Source organism: Gouania willdenowi, chromosome 21 (genome assembly GCF_900634775.1).
Source record: "Gouania willdenowi chromosome 21, fGouWil2.1, whole genome shotgun sequence".
In the NCBI taxonomy this organism is placed as follows: Eukaryota; Metazoa; Chordata; class Actinopteri; order Blenniiformes; family Gobiesocidae; genus Gouania; species Gouania willdenowi.
In genome coordinates this window covers 10,303,749-10,323,130 of record NC_041064.1, presented here as the reverse complement: position 1 = coordinate 10,323,130, position 19,382 = coordinate 10,303,749, and the positions used below count along the sequence as shown (strand labels likewise).

The window sequence follows — 19,382 nt, the reverse complement described above, 5'->3', positions numbered from 1 at the left end:
CTGGATGCTAGTCTACTTATAATCCTTAAGTTTGGAATAATCAATGCCTTTTCACTTCAGTGTTTTCTTAAGGTTGTAGAGTGGGAACCTACAAAAAAAATCATTTGAACATCTGTAACAATAGTCAAAGATAAAAAACCCATTACTTTCCTTTTTTGTTTATTTTCTTGTGCCTTGTAGAATAAACCAATGATATTTGCATGTATTAGAAAAAGAAGAAGAAGAAGAAAGAAAGACAACTACAGTTAAGGTATGTTAAAGATTTTTTTTGAAACAAATGAATACTAAGAAAACTCAGAACATAACAGAGTTGGATGATTTTAACACATTAAAAATGTTTACAATATCATATTAACAATTGGTACACAAAATTCAGTAGGTATTCATTACTATTGGTCCCGTTTTTTCCCCAGCTAACATGTATTAGAAATATTGCTGCTTTTTTTTTTTTTTTTTTTACAAGCTTGTTCTTTTGTTTTGTTACCCAACATCAAAGAATGTTACAGTGTACTACCCAAGAGTATATTTTTCTTTCATATGAGTATAAATGGAAAACATTGATAAGGAAATGACTATAACAAGTATAGAAAGAACATTGATATGATTCATCTAAACTTTTTTTTTTAAAGATAAAATTTTAAATTTGCATGAGAAAAACATCAACAGTCAGAACAACGTGTTACTTTTTGAAGGAATTACCTGAGAATATTTCAGTGAGAACAAAGCCAGGTTCAACCATCTTTTCCTCTTTAGCCTTTTTTTTAAAAAAGCATTTCTTTGGAATCATTTGAAAAGTAATTTTATTTCACCTCTGACTTTAATCTTTTATCTGAGGTGTCACTTATGTATGTACGCCTTCAATGTCTCCAGCACCTCTGTTGCCTTGCTCAGCACTAAAGCTTCATTCTCAGGCTTAAACTGTTCATGGGGAATGCGCGGAAATGGATGGCAGTTGGGATATTGCGTCTTTTTAGCATCTACTCCCAGCAACATCAATGTTTTCACCATTTCAGGCAGATCTCCCAGTTGAGGGTTGAAACGGGAAATTCGTACAGCAATGGCTAAAATTGGGCTGTTGGAGGGTTGTTGACCATTTCGTTTATACTCCACAGCAATGAGAGCCTTCTCCACTGCTTGATGAACTTTAAACAGAAACCACTCAGGGCTCCCCAAACCTAAATCCTTGTGGGCTGCATCAAGATCACAGCTGGCTTGCCTGTACCAGCGTCTGGCTTCTTCTTTATTTGGCCGTGGTACATTTCTGTTGAAGGACCAAAAGTTGTAGGAATGTCCAAAGTGTCTGAAGAATTGTTCTCGACCTCTCCTGTGATGCCTGGCCTCTTGATTCCACTGCTGGTAAAAGTTTTGGAAATTTGAGTATCCTCTGTAATGAGAAGAACCTGCTGATTGGGTTTTGCTTTTTCCCGTGGTGAGTTCTTCTATTTTATTTTTCAAATACTTGAAGGCCTCAGTGGCAATAAATTCAGAGTCAGGATTTTTGTCAGGATGCCACCTGAGGTAGAGTCGCTTGATAGCGTTAAGCCTCTCCTTCTCAGGAAGTTTCCAGATCTCTGCCAGGCATTTGTCAATTTCTCTTTTAGCTTCTTCAACAGAGGTTGGTAATTGTCGTGCTGGCTTTTGAGATGAATGTGGCACGGCTCCTTCAAAGAGCTCCAACTCCATGCCAGATGCTTCAGCCCCAGTTGAGATGAGCTTTGGTGTCTGTTTAAACTGATACAGGTCAAGACTACTCACTTCAATTGGCTCATCTTGACCAACATCAATTTTGTATCTTCGGGAGAGAAGTCCAAAAGGCCCAGGAAGTTCCTCGACAATAATAGCATAAATGTACTTTTCATCAATGCAGTAGCCAACAAACTCGCCCTCTTCAAAGTTGTTGAGAATGTCCATGTCTAGCGAATCATGCCATTCCACAGGAATTTCAGTCCCAGGATCTGGTGGTTTGAAACAGTTGATTGCACTCTCTGCGCTGTCGAGGATCCCATTCTTAGCAAGAGTTTTCTGAACGTCTTCCAAGTTATCACACAGAAGAAGTTGACAGACCACCATTAGGAATTCAAGTGAGATTACATTACCTAAAAGAACATTGATCTCCTTTGTCAATGTTTGGGTTACTTCATTCAGCACCTTCAGGGCAGAGATATCATTGTGCTTTAAGTAAAAAACGCAGCCTTGTTCTTCTCTTTTGACACAAACATCTGTGTCTTTGGCGCTTTGCTGTAGTGCCTCTTGCTCCAGCCACAGCACTGTTTTTAGGATTTTGCAGCAGACAATCTGAATGCAGCCAAACTTTTTCTCACACATTTGAGCAGCTTCATCTTGAGTTATTTTTCCCTGAGACAGTTGTCTAATAATACAAACTAGTCCATGTCTAAAGGCTGTAGAAGACAGATGTCCCTCAAAGAATTGTCTAAATTCACATCCTGTCCCAAGCTCACAAAGCTCCATGAGGGACTCCGCTGTTTTTTCCTTTATGAACTGAGAGAGCATTTTAGGTCGTAACTTTGTGGGCAGCATCTGCAGCAGCTTTAATTGGTCAAAGATATCAATGTCCAGGTGACATTCACTGAGTTTCTCCATTAACAGGATTGTGTCTTTTACTGCTTCTTTTAGCCTTCTGGCTTCAAATGCTGTGTCATTGCAGTATAGTGTAGATGACGGGTACAGTTTTCCATCCACAGCAGGAAGATACAGCTGCTGAACATGATTGACAGCCGAGTTTTCTTCACCTTTGATCAACTTGAACAACTGCTGGACTGCTCGCTTGACAGTTTTTAGTTGGTTTGGGTTTAGTCCTGGCTTGTGATGAGACTCAGCATGAACAGCTGCCAACACATTACAATACTGCACAATAGTGGCTTCACGAGTTACACCAAGTTTCTTAAAGAAATCTGCATAAATAACATCTTCAGAAGAAATTTTGTACAGATATGGTCGCAATTCATTTTCATAGTCAAGTGAAAGGGACACAAGTTCGACTTTTAAAAGTTTGGTGTCTTTTTCAACCAGGATCAGAGGAAGACCAGCAAGTTGCTCCTTGTCAAACCCATTGACTTGAAGGTATGCATATGAGTTGCGGAACACATGAGAGCGGGTTGTCAGTAGCTCCTTAGTGTGGCACTGCAGCTGACAGATATTTCTCAGGTTATCCATCACACAGTTTGGAGGGGGCTTTTTGTGAGCTCCAACATTCTTTAAAAATTCTTGAAGGTTCTTTAACATGTGAAATGGCACATGCACAATTGGCATAGAAGACCAAATCAGATCTTGATGCTGGGCACTGCTTTGGATCAAGGAACCTCTGATTTTAACTGTACTTCTTCCAGTAGCAAATGGTTGATTATACTTGCATAGCTCTTCTTTAATCTTCACAGGAAAAAGGAACTTGACATCAGCTAAGCTCTGCAAAAGCTTTCCTCCTTTGTGTTCGTCAGCACTGCATTTTTCCAAGGCAGCTTGGAAAACTAACTTAGATTTCTCTCTCAGATCTGTAACATCACCATTTCCTTGGGCTTCAGATTGTATTTGGTAGGCAAAATTTCTTATGTCATCCTCTGACACACAGTGCTTCATTCCTAGTTCTCTGATGAGATGTTTTGCTTGCCCTAAAACGAATGAATCTTTTTGACTGAGCTGCATCCAAAATCGCTCTGGCACAAACTTTTCTTGAGGTACCATTAACCTAAAAAGTTCATCTTCATTATCAAAGTAGTATGATGCAGTCTGCTTTACACCCTGGGAGTTTTCTATCAGTCTCACTGTCTTAAGTGATGAGATAATGTTCCCCTGAAATTCCTGATAATTGTGCAGTCTCTGAAGTACCAGCAGCAGTTTGAGGCACTGAAGAGTCTGGTTCTCTGTGAGTGTGTGCACAACAGGCAGAAGGAACTTCATGAAATAATCTAGATCCCTCAATATTTCAATCTTCAGCATTCCTGCCAGAACAATGTTTTCAGGGCTATTTTGAAGAAAAATGCTGTTGCTGTTGGGTAAGCTGAACAAATCTGGAAACTTCACTGAATATTCGCATTTGAGAACAAAAACCTCCTTTGCTCCATCAATCCTTACTCGTTGCCCGCTCACTGTTTCATATATTGGTAAGGATTTAAGCTTCCACTTATAATGATCTCCATCCTTGGCCTTAGACACTCCAGACTGCAGAAACTCCTGAAGCTCTTTTAGCTCATCTCTTGCAAGCTGTGAGAACTCAGAGTGATTAATAGTACAGACCTGGTCTAGCACTGAGTTTTTGTTCTTCGGGTCCAAGAATTCAGGGTGCAGTAGTGAATGTAGGAATCCGAAAATGTCATGAAAAAAGACTGCATCAAGCTTCATGAAACCCAGTTTAAAGAGAATGCTTGATAGATCATCATCTGAGAAAAACCGAACCACACTTGACATGCCTGCCATTGTTTGCAGGAAGTGCTTATTGTTATGTTTTGGGCACACAACAGGCACTACACAGCAGTCACTGAGTAGTCTTCTCACATCATGCCATTTCAGGCATTTTTCATTGTCCACTGGTGCTGCAGACCTTACTTCACTTGTGAGGAACCACCAAAACATTTTCAACCACTTCAGAATGTTTTCGTCTGGGACATGAAGACCGACACTTTGATCCACCTCACAGGTCTGAAGTAAATGCTGTAATAAAGGTTTTAAGAATTTCACTGCATTAGGAACTGTCAAATGTCTGACCAAGTTAAGAGCTTCGAGAACATCACTGTGCTCCTCGTTGGTTTCATTATCAGCAAACTGGTCCTTGTAGCGAAAGAAAAGCCTTTCATATCTTGTCATCAGCTTGGGAGAGCTCGAGTTGAACACACGCAAAACATTATCTGTTGTAAGAAGAAGAGGAAGTCCATTGAGCAGAATGTAGTTTTCCTTTTTCAGATTTGTCAAGCAAAAGCTCAAGAGCTCTGAGCATCTTTTCTTATCTCTGATCAGGGTGTCAGTGATGGGCAAAGGCAAATCCTCATTTGTTTTGTTTGGGTCATTGAGAGGTTTCGTCTTCAGAAATGTCAGCACAGATGTGGGATTCACACGTTTCACATCAACACCAGCAGATTTAAAATGAGTCCAAATAAGACTCATGTAATGAGAATTAGGCACCAATTTCATCCCAAGATCTTCCAAAATAGGATTTATCTTGCCATTTTTTGAATCCGTCAAATGAGGTGCTTCAGTCGTTTCTGTTTCATAGATGCAACACCAATCGAAGGAGCACTCTGTAAATGCTATATCTCCTACTGTACGCACTGAAGTCCTAATCACTGGGATCACATCAAGCTTTTTTTCTTTGATTGCTTTATATACTTCATTTATCATTTCCTGCCAGTCTTTACCAACATCTTTAGACACCAAAGGCCAAAAACAAAGGTAGTTTTGGTTGAAACATATCTCAACACTGGAAAAAGAAACTTTTTTGATTTTAGCCAAACATCTGATACAATACAGAAGATCTGCATAAAGAGGAGCAATGACATCTTGTTTTAAAGCTTCATTCCAGTTTGATTTCACACTTTGGCCATCTTGTTTCCAAAGATTTCTTCTGGAAGAGTCAACCTCAAAGTTTCCGTTGACATGTACCGGCAATCCAGTTTTTCCTGGTAAGGGAAGTGAACAAAAAGCTGCGCCACTAAAATTCTGATTTTGTGGAAGTAAATCTTTTGCACTGACACGTGCTGCTAATGCTGCTTGGGGGAGTTTGCCTGACATTTTTATTTCACTGCTTTCTTTGAAAGAGCCAAACTGTTCTGCAACAATCCAAGTACTTTTTTCTTTGTCTGAGGTGGTGATCGTTGCATTGTAAAAAGTCTTGTGTGCGGTTGTGGGTTCGTCTGACTTTAGAGCATTTTCCAGGCTTTCTTTAAAAGCCATCTTTTTTCCCTTGTTATTGTTTGGCAGATGTTTCTCAACAGTAAACATGGTTTTAAGCTTTTTTGTTTCTTCATTAATTACATGAAATTCAATTTTAGTAATATTTTTCAGAAACAGAATGAGCCCTTCGGGATCTTCTGACAGGGCAGAGTTCAGTTCCATTATGTCATTCTCGGTGACTGCTTGTGTTGAGATTTTGGAGCTGTTCGCATTGGTTCCCATCCTCAAAGGCAGTCTGAACATGGTGCCTTCTTTGAGAGGGAACAGGTTGGGAAGATAGGAGTTGTAGACATCTATGTACGTATTCTTAAAATGGTCTGGCATATCATAGCCAATGCCAGTTCGTTGTTTGTTTGAATGACTTTCAATGTATTTTTGATTTGGATCTGAAATGCAAAGTTTTTCATCTCCTGTGAGAATCGAAGGGCAATCAGTAAGGTGAAAAACAGAGTTAAACCCTACTCCATATTTTCCAATCTTCCCTGGAGAATTTTGCTTCCCTCCTTCTCCCAATTGCTGAATGCCACGGAGATCTTCATCAGTAAACACTTTGTTGTTAAACACACACAACGCTGGACCCTGCAGCTTGTTCCATTTTGTACCAAAGGTTTTTTCTTTCCTGTGTTGTCGTTTGTCCCAAACAAAGTGAACTTCAGTTGCTTCTGCATCATCAGCATTTTGGATCAGCTCTTTAAGGATGTCTTTCTTTGATGGATAAGCTGAGATGATATTTTTAATGCGCACAGTCAGTTCTTCATGTTGTTGAAAGTCGAAAGCATATGGCGAAATGTCTTCATTTACTTGACTTTCCAGAGTATGATGCCTGGTTGTTCTGACCCCAAAATGGCGAGCAACAACACGCGGAATTCTCTCGTGGCAAAGTGTCACATCTGAAGTGACTGGCATCCATGGGCTGTCATTAAAGCAGAGCTGACTGGCATGTTGTAAAACTCCATGTTCATTGGGTATCAGACAATCTTTGTCTGTTTTGTTTTTGGCTCCATAGATTCCTATGTTTAAAACATTTAAACAAATGGATAGATTATTGTTTAGCAAAGGCTTAGCTCCATATCGAGACTGCAACTTTTGGAGAACAGTAAGAAACTGGTCAATGGTAAACTTTTTTTTGACACCTACACATTTCCAGAGATTCCCAAAAGCAGCAAAGGCTTGTGGAAGTACATGGAGATAAGGCTTTGCTTCAAACTCCTCATTTTCAGCAACATCGCTGACATCTACAAACTTGTCACCAATGAGGATGAATGGAAATGATTTTGCTCTCTGTGAAATAAAAGCGATATCGTGTAAGTCAGTGAGCCGCTGATCCAGAAATCTATAGCACTCATAGGCAATGTTGTGAAGTATGGATCTGTCAATGGACCCGGACTGTTCATTTGCTGTTTGCAGTTGCTGGAGCACAGATTCTGGCTTTGGATTGTCGTGAACTCCCAAGATTTGCAGGATAGGATTAGCGTTGTGTATTTTCAGTTTGTTGTGATCAAGCACCGGTTGTGTCAAGTTAACCAGCGGTGCACATTTATCATTAAATATTTGAACAGGCTTTCTAAGTTCAACTGTCTTCAATTTAGTGTCCCCAGGGGAAAAGGCAGGTAGAAATGCTGTGTCTCTGAGAGTTTCCCAGTGTAGAGAGTTTTCATCATCCCTGTGCTCCTTCATTAACTCAAGAAGGCACTTCAGCTGTTTGTAGGCCTTTTCTTGGTTGATGTTCCAGGTTTTTGTCATTTTGAGTGCTTCTTTTGTTATGTCTTCCAGTGAAAGGTGATCGTTTGCCATTCCAAGTTGCAACAAACGTTGGATTCTTTTGGGTGAGCAAAAGTCATTTTTTGTGCCACCAAGCAATCGTCCATTTTCTGATTCAAACAGACAGGCAACTCTGCCTGTTGGATTCACAAGTTTCTTAATGTACTGGAGTTGTCCATCCTTTGTGGGTATGCATGGAAACTTGAGTAGCAGCTCGTCAAGTTCTGTGATCTGAAGATCCATAGCATGCAACACAAGGGTATCTCTTGTTTTCATGTCCATTGTGCTGAGGTTTTTGAACACTACCTCTGTGTAAATCATTCCCCAGTTCCATGTTCTGTCTTCCAGCACCTTCCCTTGACCAGCCAGTTTGAAGCTATTTCTCAACCATGATGGAAGAAAAACAACACATTGAGGTGCTTTAATGAATTTCTTGCACACACGTACCAGCAGTTCAGCAATGTTTTTGTCTTTTTCAATGCTCTCATGCAGAAATACAGCATTGTTCAATGAGCACCATTTTTCACCATCACGAAGAAGCTCTCTGGTCGCGTAGCTCATGGCAATAGCAAAGTAAAAGGCATCCACCAAAGGCTTAAAAGCATCACTGACTTTCTCTCTATCTGGCCAAAATTTGTGATAACAGTAATTATCCAGTTGATTGTTTTCAGCCATTTCCTTTAAGGTGAGGAGTGCAGTCACATAGGCTGTCACAACAGGATCCTGAAGAAGGGCTTTGTTCCATTCATTTTTCTTTCCACTTTCCCATAGACCTTTTCTATTGCTTGTTACAGCAAATGTTCCATTTACATTGACAGGGAGCCCTGTGTCAATGGCAAGAGGAAGGAAGCAAAAGGCTCTGCCCAAAAGGTCTGTTTGTAATGTAGAAAGCTTTCCAGGTTCTGGATTGTTTTGTAAAGGCACAGCAATTCCTCCGATAGGCAAAGAGAAATTGGCTTTCTTGTTTTCTTGAAGGGCCATTTTCAAAGCTTGGCTTGTTCCAAAGCAGTTGTACAACAGCCAGGTTTGGCTGTCAGTCTTGTCGGATCGTTCACTAGTTATTTGAACAATATTGATTGCACTGCAATCAATTAGCTGTTTGCAACTGCCATCAAGTTTCATTAATAATTGCTCAGCTTGATGCTGCTTTGTGAGACAATTTTCATCAGGGTTTGTTGTTGTCATTTCATTTTTGGAAACTGTAAAAATGGTTTTAATCTCATCATCTCTTGGTGGGGTTGATGCATTGTTTGAGAGACATTGTAGAGAAATAGTGTCAATGTTCCTTAAAAAAAGCAGGTGCATTTGTGAATCTTGTGTAAATTGCTTTTGGATCGCATTGATATCGTGTCTGGAAAACACTTTTTTACTTATTTCAGAGTTCAAGGCCTCTTCTTCACAGCGAAAAGGAAGTTTGATCAAAGTGCCTGGATAGGGTTCAGGGCAACCATGGGAAAAATTGCAGTCAAAAATGCGCTCATATGGTGTAAACTGACCTGGGAAGTAACGAAAAGGTCGCTGTTGAGAAAGGTCCAACTTAAGTCCAGGGTTTGACTTGTTTTTAATGTGTTTCTTCAGGTGGGTTACATTTGGATCAAGTATAAGAAGACTTTTACCACTGAGGATGGAAGGTATATCAGTGACGTGATACACAGTGTTGAATCCAAGTCCAAACTGTCCAATTTTTTCAGCTTTGTTTTCTTTTGAAGCAGCGCCAACTCGAACAATGTTATCCCAATCTTCAGCTGTGAATTGCTCATTGTTATAAGCCCAAAGACAGGGTCCCTGGCAAAGGGCCATGTCAGGATCAATCAAAGTTTTGGCGGCATCTTTATGTACTCTGAAATCAACCAAGAATTTACAAGTATTTGCCTTAGCATCCTCAGCATTTTGTATGAGCTCCTTGAAGATGTCACTTTCCTCATCATACTCTTTCAGAATGTTCTTTATTCTGGTTGTTATGGGTTCAGATTGTCCACATTGTTCAATGCCCACTTGTTCAGGATCAAGGATGTAGGTACTGATCAGTCGAATGTTCAACCATTCAGCAGTTGCTTTTGGGATTTCCTCATGTAAAACATAAACTTCATCTTGGCTGCACTCAAGTTCATTCAGACTTAATTTGCTTACGTCACAGAAGACTGCTTTTGATAGTGGTTTAAGTGTACATTGTTCATCTTCAGTGATGACAGGCACTGGGATGTCATCTGGAACCTTTCTCCTCCCCCTCCATAACCAGTTCAGAATTTCTACCGATACTTTTATCTCTGAAGATGTTGCAAAGGGTGGAGTTCTGTCTTCAATGGTCTTTTGGATAGACCTAAGAATACCAAAAATATCTTCATTTGAACATAGGGTCTTTAGGCCACACTCCAGCAGCAAACTCTTGTAAGGCAAGTATTCTTTGGGTACCTTTCCAATGTACGAACTGAGATCCAGATCCTGTGGATATTCAAGAACCAAATCTTGCGGAGACACAAAGCGGTGAAAGTTCCACAGCCATGGCATCCCTTTATTCAACGCAGCAAATGTTGACATGTTCTCTTGCATGTGTTTGTAAATACTGTGCAGCTTTCGTTTAAAATCAACATCAGTGTTAGGGTCAGCCATTTTCTTTGCCTTTAATGACAAAACAGATAGATTTTTCAACACATTTTCTGGTGGAGGAGAGCGTTTGAGACCTAGTTTGTTGCTAACTCTGTCGCTAAGGTTTTCCACCAAAGGCATCACGTGTCCGACAATGTCTTTAAATCGAGAATGTCTCATTTCTTCAGGGCAGAAGAAGCTTTGTTTCTGTTTTTTTTCACCGAGTAGTCTCTTATTATTACCTTGTTGATCACATGGAACCCACTTTATCATTTTGAGGTGTTGAAGGTCCTTGTCTGAAAACTTTGACAGAAGGTTAGTTGAGTCCAAAATTTGTAGGAGAATCTGAGCTCTTTCAAGAGCTTCCATTTGGGAGTTCAAACTTTTTATTTCAATTGATTTGGCAGCATGCAGAAAATGCTCTGGTAAAACATCTTCATCTTTGTTCACTAATCCAAGAGCTGATAGGCTTTCCTTCATTTGCTTTGTTGTAGTATATTTAGTAGGGGGGAACATTTCAGACTCAAAGATGACGGTAAAATGTTTAACTCTTGGATCAAAAAAGTTTGAGATTTTTTTCAGCCCTCCATTTGTTTCAATGAACTTCAGGTCGTTGCATCTTTTTTTCAGTGGCTTGTGAGAAAACAGGATGTTACCATGTTGTAATATCCAAGTCATTATTTTCTCAATATCTTTGCTGGTGCAATTCCTCTTCTCAATCACATCAAGAAGAAAAGTTGCTGCTTCTGCCACATTAATGAGTTTTATTTGAAGAAGCTGAAAGAGTCTGCGATCAGCCTCAGTGGCACACTGGACCACTGAATCAGGCAAAGGGAGCTCTGGTGGTAGTTTAAGATCAGAACTTAGAAGCACAGCTTGCTTTGAATGAGCTGCAACACAGAATCCTTTCACGGTTTGAAAGAGAGGCAAATTTAAAAGAAAAGTTTTCTCCTGGTTTGAGAGCGAATCCAAACGAGAGAGATAGTCCTTGAGTTCTTCTCGGGCTCTGGGAGAAACTGTTTGAAGTTTTTTGATGACATGCTGGGAGCCTAAGTTCATTAAGACTTTCAAAACATTCCGTGGCGATGGACACAACAAATAAGAGCCAAGGTTGTTGTGTTTTAGCCATTCATTTCCTCTCACTACTGTGCCACCAATATTGCTCACCAACTCACCTACATAATCTGGCAAAGAACTCTCTTTGCTAGTCATAGAAATGAAAGTTGTGTTGTGTTGTAGTTTAGCAAGTAAAACAGGTTCATCTAAAGACACTGGACTCACTGGTATTAGAGGCATGTCAATGAATTGACACAACTCATTGAAGTGAGTGTTCAGAAACTTCCAAAATTCTTGGATCCATTTTGGGGGTGGATGCTGATCGTTGCCGACGTCCCACACTACGACCCCTGTTGTGGGTTGCTTCCAGTCCGTTGGCAAAAACTCTCTCATGTAGGCAGCAACACGGCGAGCGTCAATGTTGATGACCTTGAACAAGTCTGCAGACATAATTTGAGATGAAAAAAAGTTAAGAATATACAAATGCATAACTTGAACATTTGATTTAGATCTGATGCTTGTGACTAACTTTTTCTGCCAATTTGTTCCAGATGTGCCTTGCAGGTTGTAGACAGATCTTCTGGGATGAACAGGTGGCTACAGAATGGCAGCAATATTCTGCCAAAGGAAGAATGTTTTTTTTTATAATATAATTTTAAAAAAACACACTAGAAAAAATATGTACATGTTTTGAAAAACTGGCTTTTCCATGACATGTCCCATTCAACATACACAAAATGATAATTTGATTGATAGTGAACATAACCCTTCATCAGGTAATAACTATGTTTAAATACCTCTTTGGACATGTGGAATACGATTAATACAAGATTAAACACAGCCAATATTTAAAGATCGATTTTGAAGGATCATTGGCATTAAACAATATTTTATTAAATGATCATTTTAAGGCCGGAAAGCCTTCAAAAGCAGACTTTTAAAGCCTACACAACATTTATCAGTATAGAAAAGAATATCTAGGAAGCTGTAATGTGAGGGAAAAAGATGAGATAAAACCATACCGTGGAAAATCCTTGCTGTCAATCAGTGCTGTGTCCTCTGTGCTACTTGTGAATGAGATGAATGATCCATTGCTTAGAGGAAGCAACTGCAGACCACTGAGTTCTTTGTAATTTCCGTCACTCAGAACATACTCTAAAAGACAGAGTTTGTCTTCCCGATCCATGGCATAAACATCATTTCTGAGGATGTTTCTAATGTAGCTTGGGGTGACATAATTCAGGCTGGACTGATCCGGATAGGCCATATTTATGGCATGTTCCACACTGGCTGGTAAAGCCACAAGATTTTCTCCATAGTTAATTAGTGTCTTTTTAATAGCAGACAGGATGTCAGTGCTTCTTGAGTCATTGCAGGGAAACACAGCTTCTGATGGACTGACAAACTGTCTTTCATCTTTGGCCAGAGAGAGGATTGCTTCATTGACTTTGAAAAGTTGATGAAAAACATCCAGAGTGACATCATGCCATTTTTCTTTGTGCTGTGTCTGGGCAATATCTGGCCATAATTCGTACACAGAGGAAACAGGAAGAACAGACATTTGGGCCAGAGTGATAGCGTCTTTGATGATCATGAAGTATGCATGTGGCAGCACCTCCTTTATGAGCAGTTCATTCCACTGAGCCTGTTCATCATGTTTCTGATCCTCCTCTTGCCACTTAATGTGCCTTCTGTTGTCAGTAAGACCAAAGTAAGCATTTATATGAACTGGCAGCCCTGTTTTGTTGGACTCGTTGTTTGGTAGAGGGAGAAAACAGCTTAGTCTACTCTGGCTACAGTCTCTCATCTTATCACAAGGGAAAGCCAAGTCAACACGTGGTATGAAGCTCAACTTTTCTGACAGAACATCTAATTCCTCTACATGGCCTTCCTTCATGGTGCACGTTGTCACAAGCCACTTTGATTTTTCTTCAATTTCTGAGTTGAGGGTTATTTGTTTGAATCGTGTTAGACTATCAATGATTGACAAATCATCTGATTCCAGAGTGATCTCTGTTGGAGCAGAACACGTGACGTCGAGTCTAGTAGTAACAGTGCCATTTACGTCGATATATTTCAAGGACACCGAAGTCACGCTTTTCAAGAAGAGAAGGCTTAGGTCTGCATCTGCAATAAAGCTGTCAAACAGCTCAACCACCCTGTCTGAATCATAAAGATTATCAGAAATCACTGAGGCTTCATTGCGCAAAGGGAATCTGAAAACAGTTCCTTCGAAATGCTGATGCTCCTGCACAACTTCTGACCAGTCTTGTCCGCTCACAAGTGAAACAATATCGCGAAAGGGTTGAAACTGATCATGCAGATTCATCAAAGCTTCTTGGTCTTCTGTGTCTTTTAAGCACCACTGAAAACCTCCAGTTCTTTCTCCAAATACTTTTTCTTGGGGGTCCATCAAGCCAAGGTACCCAGAACTGAAGATACCTGGAACATCTGTGAATGAAGAAAAGTAGATATTGCCTTAATCATTGTGTTATATGCTTTTCTATGATAATGCTACTGAAACAAAGTTTTTTTGAATGTTGTCACAGTAGCTGCATATAGATTTACCTGTTGTGTGGTATACAGAATTGAAGCCGATGCCAAACCTCCCAACTTTGGTTGGATCATTGCGTTTAACACTTCGTCCGACATTCTGAATTCCTTCCCAGTCCTCATCAGTGAATGCAGCATCATTGTAGGCATAGAGAGCCGGACCTTCACCGAATGACCCATAAATGGAATGTTTACATATCAATGTACATTGTTCATTCATTCATTAAATGAGTACTTGCATAAAAGAAGAGATTTCTATAGTATTTCTATAGTTTCTATTGATGAACAATATTCTAAAAATTAAATGTGCTGTTGTTTGAGAAAACATATTAAAAACAAATATGGCACTTTTTCCATCATTAAAGTTAAATAAGTAATATTATTATTTTGCACAGATTATGTTTATTCACGGACCATATCCAGTGGGTCGTCACAATAAAAGTAAACTTAACTGCTTTTTTTCCATGTACATATATATATATAGGTGTGTCTGTGTGTCACCTAAAATTAGGTTGGAGGAGTATCAGTATAGAGATATCGGTGTCAGTTAAATCTGAATTTGGAAATTCAGTGTTAGACAATATCGGAGTATTGGCAAAAAGTTAATATCAAACATTCCAGTTTCAGTAGTTCACGCAAATAAAAAACAAAACAAAAAAAAACTACAGGGTGAACTAAAATAAACAATTTAGCAAAAAACCAAGAGTAAAACATGACAATTGGTTAGAGTTGAAACCTGCATGGAAGACAAAAAATTGAAATGTTGATATTAACCGACACGTGAGGCACTAGGCCACCTTATGTTGGCTACCTCGAAAAAAAATCTTCTTTCCTGTCATACTTCTAAAAGTTGTTGGAAAAAACTTGGAATATGGAGTACCTTGAAATTTCTGCAGTTCGTCATTCCAGAGGCTTTCAGTCCCGTAGCTTCTCTCATCGTGGATAAAAACCACTTTTGTGGCTTGGGCATCATCTGCATTCTGAATCAGCTCCTGGGGAAAATGAACAATAAAGACCACCTTGTATCAAAGATGGTAGCGTGCACAGACACTAGCAGGATAGCAGTAGGTTCATCTAGATTTTTGAAAATTTAACTGCGTTATAACATTAACCAAAAATATAAAATAACCTAATCTTTATTTTAACACGCTATATAATTGCAGTGTCTTATTATAAAAAATCTAAAAAAAATTTTTTTTTATCCTTAATCATCTGTTAATAATGTAACAAACAATAACTTTATAAGTTACATGAAATACTGTATATAATCATCTTGCTTGGTGGCAACATGCATGACCACGTACAGTGACCCCTGAGGGCTGACCAACTTTGTGCAATTTTTGAAGCTGATGATGTAATATGGAAAATAGGTTTTTAAAGTTTTATAGTTCCAATCTTTGCATTTGTAATTTTACATTCATTATTATAGTGTTTAAATTCAAATTAATTAATTTCTTTTACACATTTATTTATCATTCTACTTTTTAGTGGATGTTTTATTCACATTTATTATTTTACATTGAAATTAAATTTGTGAATTGTTTAGGCTTTAGTTGTTAATTTAATAATAATAATAATAATAATAATAATAATAATAATAATAATAATAATAATAATAATAATAACATCTTATTCAATTTAATTTTTAAAATTCTATTTGTGTTTTTTAAGTGACTTCAATGACAAATTGGGACCCAAAGAGTTTTCATAGCCTGTATTGGACATTATATTAATACCAACCTTTAAAATTTGTCCACCATCCGGATATCGACGCAAAATATCTTTCAGGTAGTCAATGAAGGGAGGCGCTGTGGCTCCAAAGGAAGGCCTAAACAAAGCAGGATTAGAGAGTGAGACTGGAGCGAAGAGTGGATGGAAAAACACGCCCTTAAACAATGAGGGTGAGAAGAACCAACAGTCAGAAAAAAACACTATTGGACATAAAATAGATGAATAAAAAATTATAAAACACTGCATAATGAAATCTTGGCTAATATTGATCTAAAAAATTTTTTACATACAGTAAATTAAGAGACACAAAGTTAAGTGTGTTTATATAAAATGATCTAAAACTGCACATGATTGATATAGCACTCTTTATTTTAGATCTTAGTAAATAAGGCCCTATATATATATATATATAATTAGGGCTTATGATAAAATATCAATAATTGATTAATTGTGATTTATTATTGACGATTCTGAATCGATTCATACATTTTAAAAAATCTAACCAAATTTGAACATTATTGTTCTCTAGCTTTCAATGTCAGTCCCTGCAGGATCTTCACTTCACAAATTCTTGATTTTGTAAACAATTTTTGTGTAATTTTGTTAAAGCATTTGTGAGAAATTGCAAGATTAAAAAAATTTAAAAAAAAAAGATTTCTTTTCATAATTTGCGATCAAAAATGACTGAATTCATGTCATATAAGCATGGTAAAAGTTCAAGCTGCTAAAAGTATTGTGGAGTTTTAACTGAATTTGAGATTTCTATATAGATATCTAACTGAATTCTTAGGTAATTTACATAATAATTCATGTTTTCTCTGTAATTTTTACTGTCTTCTGTGGGCTGAATTGGATGCCCTAAAGGGCCGGATTTGACCCCCGGGCCTTGAGTTTGACACAGTTTTGACACTGTGCAATAGGCGCTGTGAGGTGTTATTCAAAAGAGAACTATAAAACTATAACTATAAAAGAGAATTATTCATCAGCTGACTGATGTTGAACAGAAAGTCAAAAATCAGCAATAATTGAAAATCTGTAATCGAATTGAGATTTCAATAATCGCAATCGAATCAGGAAATTGTATAATCTGTGCCATTTAATGAGGTAAAAGAAAAAAAAAGAATAATGCGGCTCTCAACCTGGGAACACAAAATGTTATTTTTAGTTGTATTTGTTTTTGTATTGATTAAAACAAGCAGAAAAAAACTCACCGAGATCTTTTCTTTCTCTGTTTTGAACTCATTGTTTCTGGACGTGTTGCTGAAAGAGAAAATTAGAAAGGGGTTGACACAACGTTAATAAATACCTTTGTGTACTCAGTGTAACACAATCCAGATTTGTATTTGTTATTAGAGTGGTCTGCTGACTCAGCAGACCACTCTGAGCTAAAAAGATACAGAGACCGTCTACAAAGTGCAACACAGAGGAAAATTCAACAATCAAATCAGTAACTTCACTTTGCTATTTTATGTTGCTCTGGAAATCATGTGAAATGTATATATATATATAACGTATAATGTATATATAAATCATAACTTTTGGAATTCTTTAGCATTACTTTCTTGAAAAATCACAAGTACTCGTACACTGAAAACCTTTCTCAAATGCTTTATTGAGAAACAAGTATTTTAACATTCATATTCAAACATCACATGTAGATTTTAAAAACAAAGAATAATGAAAATCCAATCCACATATCCAAGCAGCAAAACAAAACAAAACACACATTCAAATGTATTCAACATAAAACAATAGAACATTGGGCAGTCGTATAGCACTTCTGTTTTGTAATGTTTTCAATGACTTCAATAAATTAGGGGACATTTTTGAAAAAAATATTTGCCAAATATCATCAAATTGTTACAGAAATTTCAAATCATTGTCCTTCAAAATGAAACCAAATTTAACAAAATTATAATCAAACCCAGGAATCACTCTTTCCTTAAACCTCTTCACCACAGACAACCTTTATGAAGTCCCCCTCTAACTACTCCTAGTGCATATGCCTCTAGGGTAGGCTACTGAACAATGAAGAATCAAAAATGGCTGGACTGCGAGCCAATCAAAATGGAGGACAAAAAGTAAATGGAGAAAACCTGTCTTCCAGTATAAAACTGGGTAGTGTTAAAACTGCTCATTCTTTGTCTTGGCTTTGCTCGGGTTGTTGCACAAAGAGTCCACAGCTATGTTTCTACTAGATGAGTATTTCACAATTCCCCATACTTGTTCATGGGTAATCCTTACTGTAGCTAATCTAACAGCCCACGCCTTTGACTTTTGCATGTAACGACACGTTTATTTCACAACAATGGGTCAACATATGCAACATTCAGTCGGAAAAGTGGTGGAAATGGTTTACAAGTCCCGAATATGTCTTGAAAGTAGAAAAAAATGTGCAGAAAAGGCATTGAAATTTGATGAAAAATTGGCAGAAATGGGAGTAATGTAGCAAAAATGCATAAAAGGAGCAAAAATATGGCAAGAAAAAGTGATGAAAATGAGTTAAAATATGACAAGTTTGGAGTAATTGCAGAAAAAGGGTTAAAAAAAAAAAAGGCAAAAATTGGCTCAAAGTGTTCAAAAAATATTCTTAGTAAAACATGAATATACTACAGGATAGCAGTTTCATTCATCTACAAATGCACAAAATGACCAAGAGAAGAAACAACCGAGCAGATTTAGTCAGAGAAAAGCTCAATAATATTATTAACTCCACAACTGTCAGAAAACAAAAGATGGACTTTGAAAGTGCAAGAAGTGCCCATTTTAATTTTATTATAAATTGAGAATTTAGTAATCCACATAAAAGTAGTTTTTATTGACTGAAGTTTTTTTTTTTTTTTTAACACAATGGCTAACAGTTTATTTCAAAGAGGATCCTGCCACACCCATATCCAGTTTCATTAAAAGTTATCTCTTAGAAACTTAAAAAATAATTAAAAAAAAGGAACTAAGAAATTTAAAAAATACTTTAAATTATTGTGTTATTGTTTTCCTGTGTGTGTTTTCCTGTAAATTAGTGACTATTTTAGTGTTTTTCAACCTTGGGGTCGGGACAACAACACAATCTTAAACAACTGTATTCTATACCTTGACTGTGTCAAATAAAAATCTAGTCATAATAATAATTATATATATATATATATCAGAGGTTGTGAACCACTGTCATGGATTTCCGTTTATTCTGAGCAGAAAATCCAATAACCAAAACATGCAATGTACAAAAACATGAAAAAAGAAAGAAAGAAAACACGTTTAATTACCTCAGTCATCTTTCTGTAACTGTGTCCGTCCCGTCAGGTCTGCCTGCTATGATGTGGGTTCACAGTCAGTCCGGTTATAAGGTTCAAATCCCGTCAACACACCAACGTTCCACCCACAGCATCCAGTTGTTGCGTTACTGAAGAAACGAAACTAAAGGAAACCGAAACTTTTTTCTGAGCTGGTGACTCGTTTCAGTGAAAATTATCCCAAAAACGAAACTCTTTAAAAAAAATGAAAAAAAAAAAACCAAACACATTATACACTTACTGAATCAAAAGAAGTAAACGTTGACAATCAAGAACTAAACACAAAACAAAAGCTGAAACTCAGAGGTCACTCAAAAGACAAATTTCCAAACATTTGGGAAATATTAAGTTTATAGGTTTAGATTGGACAAATTATTATTTGTCGACGCAGATGGCTGCCACCTCTGAACCTGGTTCTTCTGGAGATTTCTTCCTGTTAAAAGGGAGTTGTGTCTTCCCACTGATGCTAAATGCTTGTTCATGTGAGTCTTGTTGGGTTTTCTC

The 19,382-nt window shown here is 37.7% G+C and overlaps 1 protein-coding gene across 2 annotated transcripts; it reads right to left on the bottom strand.

Annotated features, from left to right (window-relative positions):
- Positions 1-5: 5 nt before the first annotated feature.
- sacs2 (sacsin molecular chaperone 2) lies at positions 6-18,985 on the bottom strand. 2 transcript variants are annotated; one of them, XM_028435257.1, is made up of 9 exons: positions 18,852-18,985; positions 16,800-16,848; positions 15,598-15,685; positions 14,738-14,849; positions 13,873-14,019; positions 12,327-13,755; positions 11,834-11,922; positions 11,530-11,744; positions 6-88 (listed from the first exon to the last, which is right to left on the bottom strand). In XM_028435257.1, exons 2-9 carry the CDS (start codon positions 16,829-16,831, stop codon positions 68-70), a joined length of 2,133 nt encoding a protein of 710 aa, XP_028291058.1. In that variant the 5' UTR covers positions 16,832-16,848; positions 18,852-18,985; the 3' UTR covers positions 6-67. The 2 variants fall into 2 exon arrangements, with proteins under 2 accessions (XP_028291058.1, XP_028291057.1); XM_028435256.1 differs by lacking the exon at positions 6-88 and having other exon boundaries at positions 306-11,744.
- Positions 18,986-19,382: the final 397 nt, after the last annotated feature.

Bases quoted from the DNA above. Each gene is read 5' to 3' on its own strand.
- sacs2 (XM_028435256.1), bottom strand. From the start codon at position 16,831: ATGAGTTCAAAACAGAGAAAGAAAAGATCTCG. The intron at 13,756-13,872 runs GTAAATCTATAT...CTTCATTCACAG, and splicing joins TTCTGTATACCACACAACAG to ATGTTCCAGGTATCTTCAGT. The intron at 11,745-11,833 runs GTTAGTCACAAG...TTATGTCTGCAG, and splicing joins GGAACAAATTGGCAGAAAAA to ACTTGTTCAAGGTCATCAAC.